The 19,929-nt window shown below is 38.3% G+C and overlaps 1 protein-coding gene and 1 pseudogene across 1 annotated transcript; one reads left to right on the top strand and one right to left on the bottom strand.

Annotated features, from left to right (window-relative positions):
- The first annotated feature begins 1,200 nt into the window (after positions 1-1,200).
- Positions 1,201-2,215, top strand: LOC102518738 (annotated as a pseudogene).
- A 10,416-nt stretch (positions 2,216-12,631) lies between these two features.
- On the bottom strand, positions 12,632-14,737 carry LOC102519225 (elongation factor 1-alpha 1-like). The gene is given in 4 exon segments (XM_032496912.1): positions 12,632-13,664; positions 13,667-13,726; positions 13,729-14,067; positions 14,728-14,737. Coding segments are annotated over 4 exon segments (1,398 nt in total). The 3' UTR covers positions 12,632-12,675.
- Between the last annotated feature and the right edge of the window lie 5,192 nt (positions 14,738-19,929).

The raw sequence follows: 19,929 nt of genomic DNA, 5'->3' as shown, positions 1-19,929 counted from the left end.
CAGTGCCAGTCAGTACTTCAGTCCTTTCTATGGCTGAGCAACGTTCCAAGTACAGCTGTCCCAAGGTATCCACAAAGAGACACCAAAATCCATGGACACGCAAGTCCCTTGTACAAAATGGTGTGGTACCGTTGGTCCTGTGCATCTGCAGGTCATGCCCTGATGGACACTGTGGTGGTATCCACCTTATGAATAACGCTGCTGTGAACGCCCATGTACCAGTCTTTGTGTGGAAAAATGATTTCAGTTCTCTTAGGTAGATGCCCAAGTGGAACAGGGGTCACATAGCTGCTGTATTTTGCTTCTTGAAGGACTGCCATGCTGACCTGCACAGACACACTATTTTACGTTCCACCAACAGGGAGGGTTCCCACCTGCCTACACCCTGCCAGCTCTTCCATCTGCCTGTCTTTCATGGCCATCCTGGAGGGTGTGAAGTAGGATCTTGTGGTTTTGACATGCATTTTCCTAATGACTAATAACACTGAGCATCTTCTCATGTCCTTTGTGGCTATTTGTATTTCTTCTTTGGAAAAATGTCTATTCAAATCCCTTGCCCACTTTTAAATTGGGTTCTTTGCAAATTCTGGACTCTAGGCCCTTACGAGATGCATAATTCCCAAATATTTTCTTCCATTCTGTAGGCTGTCTTTTCATCCCCTCAACAGTGTCCCTTGACACACGAAAGATTTCAATTTTCAGGAGGTGCGATTTGCTGTTTCACTTGCTGCTTGCGGTTTAAGAAGCCACTGACAAATCCAAGGCCACGGAGACCCTCTCCCTTGTTTCCTTCTAAGACCTTTACAGTTTTAGCTCCAAAACTCAGGCCTCTTCACCACTTTGAGTTGACCTCTGCATACAGACTAAGGTCCAGTTTCCGTCTTTGCTTGTGGAGATCACTGTCCAAGCACCTTTGGTCGAATAGCCTGTTCTTTCCCATCAAGTGGTCCTTATACTCTTGACAGAAACAACTGACCAAAGACGTACAGACTCATATTTGGCCTCTCAGTTTTATCCTGGGGGTCTATGTCTACCCCGTGCCTGTTCTGGTTACTGGAGTTTCACAGGAAGCTCTGAACAAAGGAAGTGTGAGTCTTTCAACTCTGCTCTTTAACGAGATGGTGTTGGCGCTTTGGTCCCCTGGCAGGTCCATGTGAGTTTCAAGATCAGCTTTCCCATCTCTAGCTTTAGTAATACACAGACGGCTTCTTTTCCGAGAGAACACCAAATGGCGGATGAGCCTGTGCTGCGGGAGGGCCCGGAGGCCCCGAAGGCCCCGGGGGCCCTGGGATGGGAGGCCGCGGTGGTTTCCGCAGAGGCTTCGGCGGCGGCATCCGGGGCCGGGGCCGGGGCCGCGGTCAGGGCCGCAGAGCTCACGGAGGCAAGGCAGAGGACAAGGAGTGGCTCCCTGTCACCAAGCTGGGCCGCTTGGCGAAGGACATGAAGATCAAGTCCCTGGAGGAGATCTGTCTCTTCTCCTGCCCATCAAGGAATCTGAGATCGTTGACTTTTTCTTGGGGGCATCCCTGAAGGACGAGGTTTTGATGATTATGCCTGTGCAAAAGCAGACCCGTGCTGGCCAGCGGACCCGGTTCAAGGCACCTGTCGCCACTGGGGATGACAAGGGACATGTTGGTTGGGTGTTAAGTGCTCCAGGGAGGTGGCCACAGCCACCCGGGTGGCCGTCACCCTGGCCAGGCTCTCCATCGTCCCTGTGCAGAGGCTATCGGGGGAACAAGATTGGCAAGCCCCACACGTCCCTTGCAAGGTGACTGGCCGCCGTTGTTCTGTGCTGGCGCGCCTCATCCCTGCACCCAGGGGCACTGGCATTGTTTCAGCCCTGGTGCCCAAGAAGCTACTGACGATGGCTGGTATTGATGACTGCTACACTTCTGCCAGGGGCTGCACTGCCATGCTGGGCAACTCCACCAAGGCCACCTTCCGTGCCATCTCCAAGGCCTACAGCTATCTCACCCCTGATCTTTGGAAAGAGACTGTGTTCACCAAGTCTCCCTGTCAGGAATTCACTGACCATCTCGTAAAGACCCACACCAGAGTTTCTGTGCAGAGGACCCAGGCTCCAGCTGTGGCCACCACGTAGTTTTATATGCAAAAAATAAAGTGAATGAAGCCTGCTAAATAATAATAATAATAATAATAATAATAATAATAATAATAATAATAATAATAATAATAATAATAATAATAATACAAACGTTCTGCTCCTACACATCTCCTTCCAGCTTTATGTTGGCGCTGTCTCAGGTTACATCTTTTTACATCATGTGCCTAACACAGACTTGTAATTATGGTTTTATGCACTTGTCCTGTGAAGCCTGGAGTGAGGACCAACAGCTTCCTTGCCAGGGCGTCCCTGCTGAGGCTCTCATCCAACTTGAGTGGACGCAAGTGGACCTTGAAAACAGAGGACCTGCCTTTGATGTCAGGGGGGCTGACATAAATCTGGTGGTCAAACTGGCCAGGTCACGTCAGGGCCGGGTCGAGAACATTGGGCCGGTTGGTGCCGGCCAGCACCACAACATTGGTGGTTGAGTTGAACCCGTCCATCTCCACCAGCATCTGGTTCAGGGTTTTCTCCTGCTCGCTCTGGCCTCAAAGGGCCTGTGGCCTCGTTTCCTGCCACTTGTATCAATCTCATCAATGAATAAGATACAATGAATAAGGTACGGTTTTTTCGGGCCATCGCATACATGTCACAAACCCGAGCTGGCCCGACGCACAGGAACATTTCCAGGAACTGTGACCCGTTCACAGTGATGAAAGGCACGCTGGCCTCCCCCAGTCACCTTGGCAAGAAGAGTTTTGCCAGCACCAGAAGGACCTGTGAGCATGGCTCCCTTTGGAATTTTGGCTCCAAGGTCCTGATACTGCTTGGGATTCTTCAGGGACTTCACTAACTCCATGGTCTCCAACTTGGCCTCTTAGCAACCGGCCACGTCTGCAAACCACACACAGATGTTGTTCCTGACAACCCTGGCTGTGGTCTCACCAACACTGAAGAGGCTCCCTCCACGCCCGGCCCCCATCAGCCCCTCCTCAGGGTACAGAGGAGGATGCCCACCAGGAGAATGGTGGGCACCAGGCTTCGCAAGAAAGAGCTTGGATGATGTCCCAGGGGCAAACTGGTCACTACTTCCAGCCGGTCCACCAGACCTCTCGCCAGGTGATACTGCACCAAGTGCTTTCAGCTGACTTCTTTCCCAGCATCTCAAAAATAGAAGTAGAAAAATTCCATGGCAACACCTGCCCCTAAAACGGCCAGACTGCGGAAATCCTTGTCATCCCAGGGCACCTCTCCTGGGGCTTTAAAAATTGACACAGAAATCTCCATGTTTTTACAAATTAAAACCACTGCTTGGAGTCTCTGAATCAGTTGCTCCAAAACAGCAGAAAAGCTGCACAAAGTCTGAACTTGGGGTGACTGCTTCCTCGGGAGGATGACAGGCCGCTGGGACTGGTTCTCAAGACACACACACCCTCTGCATCCATTTCCACCAGGCAAAGTCACCCCATTTCCCTCCTCTCCTGCCTCCATTTGCTCCAGGCCCAGCATCCTTCAGTTCTCTGGCTCCTGCCGGGAGGTTCCGAGAGCCCTCAAGCCTGGCCTGGCCGTCCTGCTGCCTCGTGGGCCACCGCCGCATCACCACATCACGGCGAGTGGCCCGGCCACCGCCCTGCAGCCTTGCCACACTGCCGCCCGCCGCTGCTGCCAGCCACAGGCGACATCCCCACCCCTGACCTCGCGCTGCTCGGGCCAATTGTAACTTTTAAATGTTTAATTCTGATATTATTTATTTGGCCTCTGTTTCTCTCTCTCTCTCTTTTTCCTTTGATGCATCTGGCTGAAAGTTTATAAATTTTATCTACATTTTCAAGGAACAAGCTCTTAGTTTCATTGATCTTCCCTATGGTTTTCTAGTATATATTTCATTTAATTCCACTCTGATTTTTATTACTATTTTTCTTCTACTAACTTTGGGCTTTGTTTTTCCTTTTCTTCTATGTCTTTAAGTTTAGATGGCTTATTCAAGATTTTTCTTGCTTCCTGGAGTAAACCTGTATCACTGTAAACTTCCCTTTTCAAACTGCTTTGTTGTGTCCCATAGCTTTTCAGATGTTTTCGTTCCATTTTCATTTTTCTCAAGGTATTGTTTTATTTCCTCTTTGCTTCATTCATTGGCCCATTGGTAGTTTAGAAGCATGTGTTCTCCACTTGTTTGTGTTTCTTCCAGTTTTCCACTCATTAATGATTTCTAATTTCACACTGTTATTGTTGGAAAAGACGCCTGGTGTGATATCAGTCTTCTTAAATTTATTGAGACTTGTTTTATGACTGAACATGTGACTTACCTGATAGAATGGTCCATGTGCACTTGAAAAATGGTATATTCTGCTGTTTTGATTAAATCTTCTGTATATATCAAGTGCATCTGATCTCACTTATCATTTAAGGTGTTTCCTTATTGACTTATTTCTAAATGATCCATTCATTGATGTAGGTAGGGTATTGTTATTGTATTGCTGTTTGTCCCTTTATTTCTGTTAATGTTTGCTTATATATTTAAGTGATTCTGTGTTTGGTGCGTTAAGTGTTCACAAGTATTATATCCTCTTGTTGACTGACCCCTTTATTATTATGTAATGCCCTTCTCTGTCTCTCATTACTATCTTTGTTTTAAAGTCTATTTTGTCTGATACAAGTATTGCTATGCTATTCTTTTCATTTCCATTTGTACAGAATATATTTTTTCAACCCTGTCACTTTTGGTCTGTATGTTTCCTTAGATCTAAAGTGAATCTTTTATAAGGTGCATACATATGGGTCTTATTTCCTTATCTATTCAGCCGCTGTATGCCTTTTGATTGGAGCACTCAGTCCATTTACACTACAGAAGTTATTGATAGCATGCACTTAATTGTCATTTTGTTAATTGATTCCTGGTTGTTTTTTCAGTTCTTCTCTGTTCCTTTATTCTTTTGTTCTCTTCTCCTGTGATTTGATGACTTTCTTTAGTATTGTATTTGTCTTTCTCTTTGTGTGTGTGTGTATGTGTGTGTGTGTGTGTGTGTGTGCATGTGTGTGGGTATCTGCTACAGGTTTTTGGATCCAAAAAAACAGTGCTACAATTTATGTCAAATAGTGTATTGCTTATGTTCTCTTCTATGAGCACTGTGGTTTCAGGTCTTATATTCAGGTATTTAATCCATTTGGGGTTTATTTTTATGTGTGGTGTGAGGAAATGTCATTTCACTCTGTTACATGTAACTGTCAGTCTTCTCAGCACCACTTATTGAAGATTCTGTCTTTTCTTTTGTGTGTTCTCTCCGGGCCTTCAAGGTCTCTTCTGATTAATCTGTTCATAGCCTTATGGGGATTCCTTTGTATGAGAGATTGTTTTTTTTTCTCTTACTGCTTTTAAAACTCTCTATCTATCTTTGAATTTTGACAGTTACATTATACTGTAGCTTGGCAAAGAAAATTTTGGATTGAAAATTTTGAGTGGCCTATTAGTTTCATAAATTTAGATATCAAATCCCACCCCCCCACCACTAGGTTTAGAAAATTCTCAGCCATTATTCCTTTATATAAGCTTTCAACCCTTTTCTCTTTCTCTTCTCTTTCTTGGAATTCTGTGATAGGCTCACTATTTTTCTTACTGGTTCCCTGTAAGTCCCATAGAATTTCTTTATTCTTTTTCCTTTTTTTTTTTTAAATTTTGCTCCACTGACTGTACAATTTCAGTTGATCTTTCTTCCAGGTCACCGACCCTTCCTTTTGCTTGGTAGTTTGCTATTGTAGTGCTCTAACAAATTCTTAAGTACTGTTACTATTTCTTTAGCTTCAAAATTTCTGCTTTGTGTGTTGTTTTTGTTGTTGTTGTTTTCCTTCTCTTTGTTGAACTTTTAATTTTGTTCTTGTATCACTTTCCTGATATTGTTACGTTGTTTTTCTGTGTTCTCTTGTAGCTCTCTGAGCATCTTTAGAACACTTATTTTGAATTCTTTGTCAAGCAATTCCATTTTTCTGAGGCCAGTTACTGGATATTTACTGTATTCCTTTGTGATGTTTCCCTTTTCTTCATGATCCTATAAACTTGTGTAGGTGACTGTGCATTTGAAGCAGCAGTCAAATGTTTCAAGCTTTATAGATTGACTTTGATCTGCAGGTAGGAATACAATGAATCATGCTGTTATCATGGGTCTAGTGGAGCAGGCCGTCAAGTGTCGGGGTCCAGGCTGCACAACTGCAAGGCCTTGGCTGGCTGCTGTTGTGGCTCCTGCTTCCAGCAGGGCTTGGGCGGAGGGAGCAGGGAGGGACGCAGGTGGCTAGTGCCTGCAAATGCAAATACTTTTGTGGGGCAAAAGCTGGTGAAATCATGGTGGCTGAGCTGGCTGTTAGCTTCTTCAGAGGTGAAGTCTGCTGTACTTGTGTCACTGTACTTAGGTCACTGTTAAGTGTGATCACCCCCACTGCATGGCTGTTATTGATAGTCCGTCATTTTCCTCTTTGTTCCTAGTTATCTCTATGTCTCAGCTTTGCCAGTCTCGGTTGGGTGACACAAAAGTGTGACTTTCTTGCAGTGCCTCAGTTGGGGAGTGGGATAGTGCAGGTAAAATGAAATTGTCTTCCTTCTCTTCTTGTACTGTTATTTTTTTGTTGTCGTTGTTATTGTACCACTGAGTTGTTAAAGTTTGTTAAGTGAACACTGGACCTTCCACAGAGCTGTTGTAGTTTGTGGATCGCTGTCCAGTTGTTGACCTTTGTGGCAGAGTGGAGGTTGATTTCCCCTATGTCAACATCTTGAAATATCACCTTGATGAGTGCTGTTGATAATGGAAGCTATGAATGTGCGGGTGCAGGGGGTATATGTGAAATCTCTGTGTATTCTCAATTTTTTTAGTAACCCTAACCCTGCTATGAAAATACAAAGTTTTCAAAAATATGGGAAAATACTGATGAGAACAATTAAAGAGGATCTAGGTAACGATATATTACTTATTCGTGCATTGGAAAACTCAATATAGTTAAGACATAAACTCTTCTTAAACTGATCTTTATATTCAATAGAATCGTATTCAAAATTGCATTCAGTATTTTTGTAAAAATAGGCAACTTTATTTTTAATTGTGTATTAGAAAGAAAGGACCAGAATAGATCACCTTTAAATATATCCCATTCCACTAATTAAAAAATAATTTGGAAAGGAGGGAGAAATAGAAAGAGGGAAGAAAGAAGAAAGGGAGGAAAGAAGAAAAAGAGGGGGAGAAGAGATGGAGAGAGAAAGAAACCCACCATGCATTTACGAGACATTTTTTAAGGTTGAACATGTACTACAAGTAATTTGTGAATAAATACATAGGATTTAAAAATCCTTAACCGACATAACTTGGGATAATAGATGAGAACTATGATTTTAATATAGAGGAGACATTTGAATGACCTGAGGAAAATCAATCCCAACTCCTTCTTTGCCTTTGAAACTTTCATAGATTTTAGAGGCTACTCCATAGCAGGATCATAAAACAGCTCACAGTTGCAGATGATTTCAGTGAAAGTATTCAGCTGAGGTTACTGACCCTTTTTACAGTTCTTAGTAGTTGGAAAGTGAACAAGTACAGATAGATTGAATTATAAGTTGTTCTGTCAGGTGTGGACTAAGAACAATTGATGTAACTTCAAGCTAAATGTTACCAATCCTGGTGGGTGAGGTTGTAGCAGAAAAAAAAAGTTTCCTATAAGTTTGTAAACACTATTAAGGATCTTAATGCTCTCTGATTCAGTTTCCTTCAATAAGCTATTATCAGTAAGTCTGTTTGGAAAGGAACAACCTATGACCATTTTCTGTAGGAATTATAAGAAATTAATGATATTTTCTCCAGAGATAGTCACAATTAAGTGTATAATCCTGGTTTAATTATTAGAACCAAGCTTGAGTAAAAGACTGAAAGAAAACACAAGAAGAAGATGAGAAAAGAACCAGTGCCTCTTGTAGGAGACACAGAATTTTGATTAGTGATAAGCCAAACTAAAACATGGTTTAATAAACACTTAAAGACTACTTGTGAGGAAAAAGAATAAACATTTTTCCCCTGAGTGTTATCCTCTGATTCTGAGACTCTTGCATTTTAATTTTGGCCACATTGTGAGGGGGATAATTCTAAGATATATACTGGACCCAAAGTGTAACCTAAGATAGCAGCAGAATCGAAATAAAACATAAAGTGTATTGCAGCTGCAATTAACAAAAAACATTGCTAATATGGACAACCTACCTGGAAACCATTTGAAACTGCTAGTCTCTATATTTAGTGTACACAAAATCCTTGCCTTTGAAAGCTGATATTTAAAAGACTGATAGTGAGTGATCCCTTGATCACTTGATCTTCTGTGAACAAGATTATTCCACTGAAAACAGAAAAGTTACAGTGTCGCACAGGTGTAGTGGAAGAAATACTTCTCAGTGTGTGAATTTCTCAGTATAAGTGATTCACATCTAGGTAAGTGCTCTGAGACTTGTCCGCTGTGTGAAATATTCAGGTTATGTGGGATAAAATTGTTCGTTTTCTCACCCCCAGGGAGTTGAGAGTTTCACCTGCTACACGCTGGTCACACTGACCATTTCATTTAGCTTTCTGTGTCTCCAAATCGTCAATATAATCAGCATGTAGAATTACTTGCACGTGTCTAATACTCAACCAAGAGTAATTATCTTTTTTTGAGGGAGAACACTGATATCTTCTTTGAAATAAGTAAAGGAACTAAATAGTTTCATATTTCTTCTCAATATGTAGCCAAACTAAACTACTCTAAAGGGAAAGAACTGGTTACTGGTTTTGCCACCACTAAAACTTGCATTTACCATAATAGGTATAAGTTTTAATTTTATAGTTAATGTGATTTCATGAGCTGCAATATCTCATGGAGATATTGTGTTGTTTGCATTAATGAGTCTTCATGTGAAATTTGGAACAGTCTGTTAAGTTAAAAAAATAGCTAACTGATTGAAAATAACTAGTCATCTAATAATATAAAAGGTGAGGGTAATGTTTTCCTTTAAAATTCAAGACAAAATGGAATAGCATGCTCACCAGTATAATGTGTGTGTAATAGAAAAACTCACTGAAAAAGCTGCCTTCCCATGCTTGGGCCCACAGGGACATCCTCTGTGAAATGACTGTTTAGGGAAATCACACTTTCAAAAAACCAAAAATATTCTTTCAAGGGAAATGTTGTAATGGAGACTGGACCCCTAAGGGTTTAAGAAATTAATGGCCAGAAGTTGGAACAAATTTCTATTTGAGAGTTGCCAGCAATGTTTAAACATTTATCTTTAGAGAGAGACTGTTCTTTACTTTGAGGAAAGGGTTTAAGTGATCTCTTGCTTATTTAAAAATACAGTATCATATTCTAAAATTGAAAGAATGAGTTACACATTTCTGCTGAAACCAGGGCAGAGAAATAGCTGTCCCCACTATATAAAATATAAAATGTGTGTGTGTGTGTGTGTGTGTGTGTGTGTGTGTGTGTAATTATCTATCTTCCTGAGTGTTATAGGATCACAAGTTGAGAAAAATAATGCTTACTGCCATGTAGATACTGTGCTGTTTGCTAGGCTCAATTACCGTCTCAGTTCTGAATGCAAGTCTCCTCTTTCAGTTCATTAAATTAATGCCCCAGTATTAGGACTTATTAATATGCCTTCTAGAGCTTTTAGAGTTGAACGTAAGCAGATGAAATCACAACGCTAAATCTGTTACTGTGAGATGTCCACTCTGTTACATGAACGTGCCGTTGAGATTGTCCATTTCATCCAAAAAACTGCATTTAAACTCTCATGATCAATGATTTATATAAGCAGACTGTCCTTAACATATGGGGTTTCTGATTCTTTACAGGAGTGGTTCTGAATCTTGACTGCACATTGCAATTATCTGGGGAATTTTAAACAATTCTGAAGATCTTGCCTCATCCCCAGATGAATTGTATCAGAGTATCTCAAGGAATGGTCTAAGGAGTATGTTTACTCTCCCCAGGTGATTCTTATGTACAGTTATGTAGAAAAACACTATCCTAGAATATTAAGGATACCTCCTACAGAAAAAGGAGAAAAGTTGCTACTATCACAGTGGTTCAGCATTCATTTATTAATCTCTTAACAAATCAGTTATAATGGTTTAGACTAATAATATTTAATATAATTGAAATTTGACTCTTTGCTAAGTTCTATGATACAAAATTTGCGTATATTATATTCTATAACCTTCATGTCGGGCCAATAAGCTAGATGTTATTATGTTATTCTTTTTACTAATGGAGGAACCAAGGCACATAGAAAAAGTTACTTGTTCAAAACTTCTTAATTAGGAGTTCGGGAGATACGGGATTAGATTTCACTGTTACATAAAACACTGCATTATGTTTAACATTCTTAAAACAGGACAAAATTATTCTCCATAGGTTTGATATCCCAAGAATATTTCTCCAAGATTATTTATTGTTTAGGGTTACATAATCTAAGATTGATATCCCAAGCCTGTTAAATCATTTAGCCCTTGACCAAATAAATAAGCTCAGGGCATTATATTACTGTAAACAGCAGAGAAAAGAAAACAATTATATTGTAGGCTCAACCAATTTTTAATTTAATAAATTAAGTAGTAATAAATATGTGACAATTTGCTTGTATTTGGGCTTACCTGAAAATACCCAGATAAGCTCCACCCACATTGAAGAACCTTTCAGACCATTCAAAACTAATTAGAATTTCAGTACTTTATTTTTTAAAACTTTTTTATTGAATGAAAGATTCTTTAAATTGTATAGTGCTTTACAATTTTCAAAAGTTTCACATACATGATATTTCAAGACAGTTAATGTCAGTTGAAGTATCAAAACCCCACTAACTTCAGTTAAGCAAAATGAACAAAACAATGGGCACACGAGAAGATGTAATATTGCATTCTGTACATACCTAAGACTTTTGTTGTTCTCTCCAAAACTCTTTCGTCAGGGTCCACCAGAACAGTTAGAGATTTTAACTTACATGCATTTAATAGAATTCCCTAAGGGGGAAAAAAAAAAGCCTAAATAAAGCTAAAAAGGAAAGTCAATAGATACTCCAGTTACTTTTCAATTACTAACAAAAAGCAAGGTTAGAAAATTCATTAAAAATCAAAATGCTGCACCTTTGTCTAAGAGAAATAGACAGGGTCAGAGAAATTATTTAAAGAAATAATAACAGAAAACTACCCAGATCTGGGGAAGGAAATGACCATCCAAATCCATTGTGCCCAAAGAACCCCAAATAGACTGTACATCAAAAATTTTTCAGATACATCACATGTCAAAAGTTAAAGACAAAGAAAATTAAAGACGGAGAATTTTGCGCAACAAGAGAAAAGCAACTTGTCACATAAAAGGGTATATCCATAAAAGGGTATATTAAGACTAATAAATGAATTTCTCATCCCAAACCTTGCATATCAGAAGATAATGGGATGATATACTCAAAGTGTTAAAAGAGAAAAAAAAAACTTACTAACAAGGACTACTTTACCCAACAAAGCTCGTCATCTAAGATTAGGAACAGGACAAAGATCCTTACTCCTGACATTTCTATTCAAAATAGTACCAGAAGTCCCAGCCAGAGAAATTTAGGCAATTTTTTAAAAGGCATACAAATTATAATGTAAGAAGTAAAATTGTCTCTGTTTGCAGATGACTGATTATATATGTTGAATTCCCTAAAAAAAATCTACTATTAAGCTATTAGAACTGATCAACAAATTCAGTAATGTTGAAGAATACTAACTATATCAATATATAAAATTCAGTTGTTTTTCTGTGCACTAACAATAAACCATTATAAAAAGAAATCTCATTTACAGTAACATCAGAAACAATAAAACAGAAATAAATTCAATCAAGAAGGTAAACAATCTGTACACTGAAAACTATAAGACATTGATGAGAGAAACTGAAGAATTTACAAGAAAATAGAAATATATTCATGATGATGAATTGGACAAATTATTATTGTGAAAATGTCTATACTACCCAAAGCCATCTACAGATTTAATGCACCCTTATCAAAATTCTAATGGCATTTTTCATAGAAATCGGAAAAAAAATCCTAAATTTTAAATGAAATCACAAGTGACTCTAAATAGCCAATGCAATCTTAAGAAAGAAGACAAAAGCTGGAGATAGCAAACTTCCTTACTTCAAATAATATTACATGGTAATAATTATAGTAATCAAAACAGCTTAGTACTGGTATAAACACACACACATAGACCAAAGGAAAAAAATAGTCAAGAAAAAAATCTCACACAGATATGGTCAACTAATCTTTATTTTTTCTCATTAAACTTTATTTTAATGGATCTCAAAATTCTGTGATAGATTTTTGGTCAAGTTGTTTCCATTAAAAAGTACTGATTTAAAAAACTAATAACTTAAAACTGCCGCACACACAGAAGAAACAAGTGGTCCCCAAAACATTCTCCTTTCCTTCTGAAGGTTTTACGATGCACTGTTATCATTAACCAGTCTTTAACTATTAAACTTAAATGGCCAATTGAGACAAACAGTTCTGAGACCGTTCTCCCACCACTGATTAAGACTGGAGTGGCAGGTATTGGGGATAATACTCATTTAGCCTTCTGAGCTTTCTGGGTGGACTTGGTGACCTTGCCAGCTCCAGCTGCCTTCTTGTCCACTGCCTTGGTGACACCCACAGCAACCGTCTGTCTCATGTCACGGACAGCAAAACGGCCCAGAGGAGGATAGTCAGAGAAGCTCTCAACACACATGGGCTTGCCAGGAACCATGTCAACAATGGCAGCCTCACCAGATCTCAAGAACTTGGGGCCACCTTCCAGCTTTTTCCCAGAATGACAGTCAATCTTCTCCTTCAGTTCAGCAAACTTGCAAGCAATGTGAGGTGTGTGACAATCCAGCACAGGTGCATATCCAGCACTGATCTGGCCTGGATGGTTCAAGATAATCACCTGAGCTGTGAAGCCAGCTGCTTCCATCGGTGGATCATTTTTGCTGTCACCAGCCACGTTGCCACGACGAACATCCTTGACAGACACGTTCTTGATGTTGAAGCCCACGTTGTCCCCAGGGAGGGCTTCACTCACAGCTTCATGGTGCATCTCAACGGACTTGACTTCAGTTGTAACACTGACTGGAGCAAAGGTGACCACCATGCCAGGTTTGAGACCACCAGTCTCCACTCGACCCACAGGGACAGTACCAACACCACCACTCTTGTAGACGTCTTGGAGGGGCAGACGTGAGGGCTTGTCAGTTGGCCGAGTTGGTGGCAGGATGCAATCCAGAGCCTCAAGCAGCATGGTTCTACTGGCATTGCCATCTTTACAGGTGACTTTCCATCCCTTGAACCAAGGCATGTTAGCACTTGGCTCCAGCATGTTGTCACCATTCCAACCAGAAATTGGCACAAATGCTATGGTGTCAGGGTTGTAGCCAATTTTCTTAATGTAGGTGCTGACTTCCTTAACAATTTCCTCATCTCTCTTCTGGCTGTAGGGTGGCTCAGTGGAATCCGTTTTGTTAACACCAACGATTGGCTGTTTCACACCCAGAGTGTGAGCCAGAAGGGCATGCTCGGGGGCTGCCCATTCTTGGAGATCCCTGCTTCAAAGTCACCAACACCAGCAGCCACAATCAGGCAGCACAGTCAGCCTGAGATGTGCCTGCAATCATGTTTTTGATAAAGTCTCTGTGTCCTGGGGCATCACTGATGGTCATGTAGTACTTGCTGGTCTCGAATTTCCACAGGGAGGTATCAATGGTGATACCGCGCTCACATTCTGCCTTCAGTTTGTCCAAGACCCAGGCATACTTGAAGGAGCCCTTTCCCACCTCGGCAGCCTCCTTCTTGAACTTTTCGATGGTTCTCTTGTTGATGCCACCACATTTGTAGATCAGATGGCCAGTGGTGGTAGACTTGCCCGAGTCTACATGTCCGATGACCACGATATTGATGTGAGTCCTCTCCTTTCCCAGTTTGGCTTAGATTTAGTGGTGGTTTTCATGACACCTGTGTCCTGGTGGCAAACCTGTTGCAAAAAAGTTTGGTCAGCGAATCTTTAACAAGTGCACCAAGGGTGCATAATAGAGAAAAGATCATCTCTTCAAAAAATGGTCCTTGGGAAAACTGGTATCCACATGCAAAAATTTTTTTTAGAAGTCTTTGAACTCTTGCCTTATCTTACACCATACACAAAAATCAACTCAGAATGATTAAAGACTTCAGTGTTTAATGACTGAAACCATAAAACTCCTAGAAAAAATATAGCAAAAAATTTCCTTGACTTTGGTCTTTGCAATGAGTTTTTTGGATGTGACATCAAAAGAACAGGCAATAAAGTAAAAATAACCAAGTGGGGCTACATCAAACTAAAATCTTCTGAACAGTCAAGGAAATATTTTAAAAATGAAAAGATAATCTATGGAATGCAAGAAATATTTGTATATTAAATACCTGAAGGTGTTAATATCTAAAATATATGAGAAATTTGTAAAACTCAACAATAACCACCACCAAATACTGATTTTAAAATGGGCGACCTGAATAGATATTTCACAAAAGAAGATAGGCGTAGGGCCAAAAGGTTTATTAAAAATTGCTCAACAGCACTAATCATCAAGGAAATGCAAATCAAAATTACAGTTCGACATTATCTCACACCTATTAGAATGGCTATTGTTTACAAAAACCTCCACAAAATATAACAAACGCTGGTAAGGATTTAGAGAAAAGGAAACACTTACATACTTTTGGTGGAACTATAAATTGGTGCATCCATTTTGTAAAACAGTATAGAATTTTCTCAAAAATTAAAAAAAAAAAAACCCTACTTTATGACCCAGGATTCCCATTCCTGGCTATTTTTCCAAAGGAATTGAAATCAATATCTCAAAGAGATACCTGTATTCTTATGTTTATTGTATCACTTTTCACATTAGGTATGGGAACAAGCTCAATGTCCACTGACAGGTGAATGAATAAAGAAAACATGGTATATACATGCATACCACTATATATAGTATATACATATAGTAGTGGACTACTATACAGCCTTAAAAAGGAAGAAAATTCTGCTTTCACAACAGCGTATATGGACCTGAGAGACATAGTGAAATAAGTCAGAGAAAAACAAATACTGTGTATATGCACTTATAAGTGGAGTCTAAAACTGTGAAACTCGTAGACGTAGAAAGCAGAATGATTATTACCAGGGGCTGGGGGGAGAAATAGATGGGGAGATTTTGGTTAAGGGGTTTTCAGTTACAGAAGAGGAATAAGTCTGGAGAGTTAATGTACAGCATGGTGACTATAGATAATAATACTCTGCTATATAATTGAAATTTGCCAAAAGGGTAGATTCTAAGTATTCTCACCACAGACACAGAAAGATAACTATGTGAGGTGAGAAATATGTTAATTAGCTTGATCGTTTCACAATATTTGTATATTAAATCCTCAAGTTGTACATCTTAGCTCTACACAGGTAAAAAAATCTTGAAATATTTATGCTGAAGTCTATCTGTTTGGTTTAAAGAATCACTGACTCATTAGCAAAACTAATAATGGAATTTATAGCAAAAATGACATTGGACCAGATAATTTTATAAAGTTCTATTAAATTAGTAAAAGCTAAAACCAAATTCCTTCTGTATAGCACAGGGAACTATATTCAATATTTTGTAATAGCCTTTAATGATGAAAAGAATATGGAAATGAATATATGTGTGTGTATAATATATATTATATATATATATTATATATACGGGACATTCACCAAATGGATGCATCTACTATATCATATATGGACCAGATATTATATAGCTATAAATTGCTCTGACAGGGAACATTTATGAATCCTGTATGACAGACATATGAAATGAATGATATGATTATATATATACTGATATATACATTGGGACATTTGTACACCGAAATATGAGCAAACTGACTATACTTAGTAAAATACATGAGCAAACTGAATAAAGCAAAATGTATCTGCATTAATAGAATTTCCTTTATAAGGTATATGTAAAGTTTGTGGGAATCAATAAAACAGATGTACATTTTGATTATTCTGTCTTCTGATCAACACTTCTCATATCATTTAGGAAATGAGAAAAGAGGTACAAAGATAAGTGAAATCTGTTCAGATGGGCACAGGGTATATACCTAGTTATTATAACAGTTATTTCTTACCTCATTTCAGAATAAATTTAACAGGAGAGACCAATTATGTAAGTAAAAGTAATATGCATATTTTCTTTTCACCAGAGAATATGCTATAGTTGCATGACCAAAACATTTGATAAATCTATAAATGTTGTATTTGCTTTTGTGCACGTTAGCAAAGTAGACTGATGGGTTGAACAATTCAAAGTTCATTTGGACTGTGTAGACGAACAGTGTTGAAAAATCAGACAACCAAGTGTTAATTTCTTCCATAAGAAAGGTTTTTATTTATCTTTTTGGTCCAAATTACCTATATTATTACTTAAATTACCTATATTATTACTTCAGCCCTCTCCTTTTCTTTGCCTGTGAAGGCATAGTTTTAATATATTTTATATCAAATCACAGCTATGGTTTTTAAAGACTCACTGTCAGATTTAATATGTTTAGTTTACTGTGCTTAGATTCCATAAATTTTATCTGCCATAAAATGGAAGCTTTTACGTCCTTTACATCTCTTCTATATCAGCCATGCGTCAGGAAAAATAACATGCCATAAAAGAGCAGAAGGCACAGTTAAGATAGAATCATTATGCAGGTAGGTTATGGCCTGCTTTGTATGAGAACAGCTTCCCTAAAGAGACCTAATGGGATGACTGACCTATAAAGCATTTAATTTGTTGTTAGCATTTCATTTGATTGTCTTGTAGTTCCTCCAGGAATAAAACTTTTGATTGTAAAAACTTCTAAATGACACAATGGTTAATTCCTTTTCCTGTAACTAACAGGTTCCCTCAATGGAGAACACAAAATTGTATACTATCATTTCATAGCTGTTTCTCTGGTATAGTTTCTAAACTCTGAGATAATGCAAAGATCAAGAGTAGTTAAATAGATCATTCCTTAACTTGTAAGAGCTTGTTTTAAGAAACAATTGCCCTTATGGTAGCTCACAGAGAAAAAAATGTGACAATGAGTGTTTGTATGTCCACGTATGACTGAAAAATTGTGATGAACACTGGAATTTGACACAACATTGTAAAATGATTATAAATCAATAAAAAATGTTAAAAAAAAAAAGGAAGAAGTGGGGAGAAAAAAAAAGAAACAATTGCCTTATTGGTACCCACACAATTCTGATTACAAAAGAGAAAAATAAGAATGTAGAGAGGACATAATTTTTCATTAAGAATATAATGAATTTTCCACTTTGGAACAGAAAGCCTTCTGTAGTATGGAATAGATAGTCTAACATTTGATAATAAATAAGATGATAAATGTATTGGAGGCTAATCATGTTAAGATATTTCTGGCTGTTAATACAATTTTTATAAGAGTATTAGCCTGTTTTCCACAGAGTTTTTCTATACATATTTGGAACTATATAAATTGTCCTAAAAAGTAAAAAAAAAAAAAAAAAATTTTTTTTTAGAATGTAACTCAGTGGTTTTCAAACTTACTTGCACACTAGAGTCGTCTGCGGACCTTCAAAAAATATTGATCTCTCTGCTACACTCCAAGAGAATGAGATATATTTCATCTAAGTTTGTCCTGGTCTGAAATTTTTGAAAGATAGCCATGTGATTCAATTGTGCAGACAAGATTGGGGAAAAAAGACTGATGTAAACTAAAAGTAATTACTGAAACCCAGGTTCATTGTTAGGTTCAAAATTAGAAAACTAAGCAGTAGCTAAGTAATTGCTGATTAAGCTCACCGAGCGCACCTAGCTGCTAGTTTTTTGAATGCTAATGAAATACACACACACATATACACAAAGTCTGAAAAGTATTTTGACAACAGAGAAACAAAGTCCTTAATTTGCTTAAACACATGAATATAGTAGAATACCTAGGGCAGTGACACAAGTAAATAACTCATAATCATTTGCTGCTTTCAGAGCTAAATGAGACTTCATTCATTTTATCTATAAAATAAATGATTCAATAAATATTCACATTAAGAAGTGCTGGGTTATAAGCAAGAATAATTTAAAGCTATAAAATACAAACTAAAGGAGTGTTTTTGTTTTTCTCCTATTGTCCATAGACATAAACATACTGCCAACAGTTGATGTGTTTTGCAGTCCTTAATGAAACAACCACCCTGGGCAGATTCAGAAGACAGCAGTGGCCGACAATAGATTCTTAAAAATATGTTATCAGTGATAAGTCTCTAGCTCTTTTCTCTGCAAATGTACTTAAAACTTTTGCCTGGATTAGGTGAGCTTAAATGAGGTAGACAGTGTGGCGGAGTTGTTGTCATGGGCCATGGGATAATTATATAAAAATATTTTATGATTAAAAAAAAGTCTAGCAACCCTTAATGTGTAAAGACTTACAAGTGCCAAAAGATCATACATGAAAATCATGAATACATTCAAGTTTGGGGATGAAAAGCCCGCAGGGGCCTAGCTACCTCAGATATCACTTAGTCACATTTAAGGTGAACAATTAAAACGGGTTACTTGAGGCTTAAAGAGTTTACCAGGAGGAAGAATTCTCAGTGTTAAAACTGAAACAGTCTTGTGAAAAGAGGGCCAGTTAGTCGATCCAACACATTTCATCTTCTGCCTTATTGTTTCAAGGTACATATTTTAAAGTACATTTTTAATTTTAAAATTGTTTAGGTACACATAAAAGTTGAGAGAGTAGTACAGATAGCTCCCCACCCCCTCTTCCCCACTGTTAACACCTTGCATTAGTATAATATCTTTGTTACAACTAATTGATCAGTATCTGTGCATGACTACTAACTAAAGTTCATACTTTATTCGATTTCCTTAGTGCTTATTTTGAGTGTTTTTTTCCTGTTCTAGGATCCCATCTAGCATATCATCACGGTACTTTCAGTCTTTCTGTCTCTTTAAGCTCTGTCCCAGAAGCTTGAATGTGGAGAACGTTTCCAAATGTATTTTATGAGCTAGCACCACCCTACACCAAACGTGAACAAGACACTAGGAGAAAAGGAAGCTGAACATCAGTATGCCTTGTGAATACTGATACAAGAAAATCCTCAACAAAGTACTAGCAAACATAATCTAACAGCATATTAGAAGAATTACATACTATGCTCAAGTGGGATAAAAATGAATCAATGTCTTCAACAAATGGTGCTGGAACAATTGTACATCCACATGCAGTAAAATTAATCTAGGCACACACCTTATACCCTTTTCAAAAATTAACTCAGCATAGATCACAGACCGAAATGTAAAATGCAAAATTACAAAACTCCTAGAAGATAACATGAGGAAAAAAACGTAGATGGCCTCAGGTATGATGATGACCTTTCAGATCCAATACCAAAGTAATGATTCATGAAAGAAATCATTGGTAAGGTGGATTCATTAAAATTAAAAACTTCTGTTCTACAAAAGACAACGTCAGGAGAACAAGAAGACAGGCTATAGATTTGGAGGAAATATTTGCAAAAGACACATCTGATAAAGTACTCTTATACAAAACATACAGTGAACTCTGAAAACTCACCAATAGAATACAAACAACCCAATTTAAAATGGGCCAAAGACCTTAATAGAAATCTTACCAAAGATACAGTGATGGCATAAGCATGTGAAATATGCATATGAAAATGTGCTGCACATCTTATGTCACCAGGGAAATGGAAATTAAAGCAACAATGAGATACTACTTCATAACTATTAAAATGACT

The sequence above is a fragment of the Camelus ferus genome, chromosome 15, assembly GCF_009834535.1.
Source record: "Camelus ferus isolate YT-003-E chromosome 15, BCGSAC_Cfer_1.0, whole genome shotgun sequence".
NCBI classification, from domain to species: Eukaryota; Metazoa; Chordata; class Mammalia; order Artiodactyla; family Camelidae; genus Camelus; species Camelus ferus.
The sequence above is the reverse complement of the archived record's forward strand: the minus strand, read 5'-3'. Positions and strand labels throughout refer to the sequence as shown.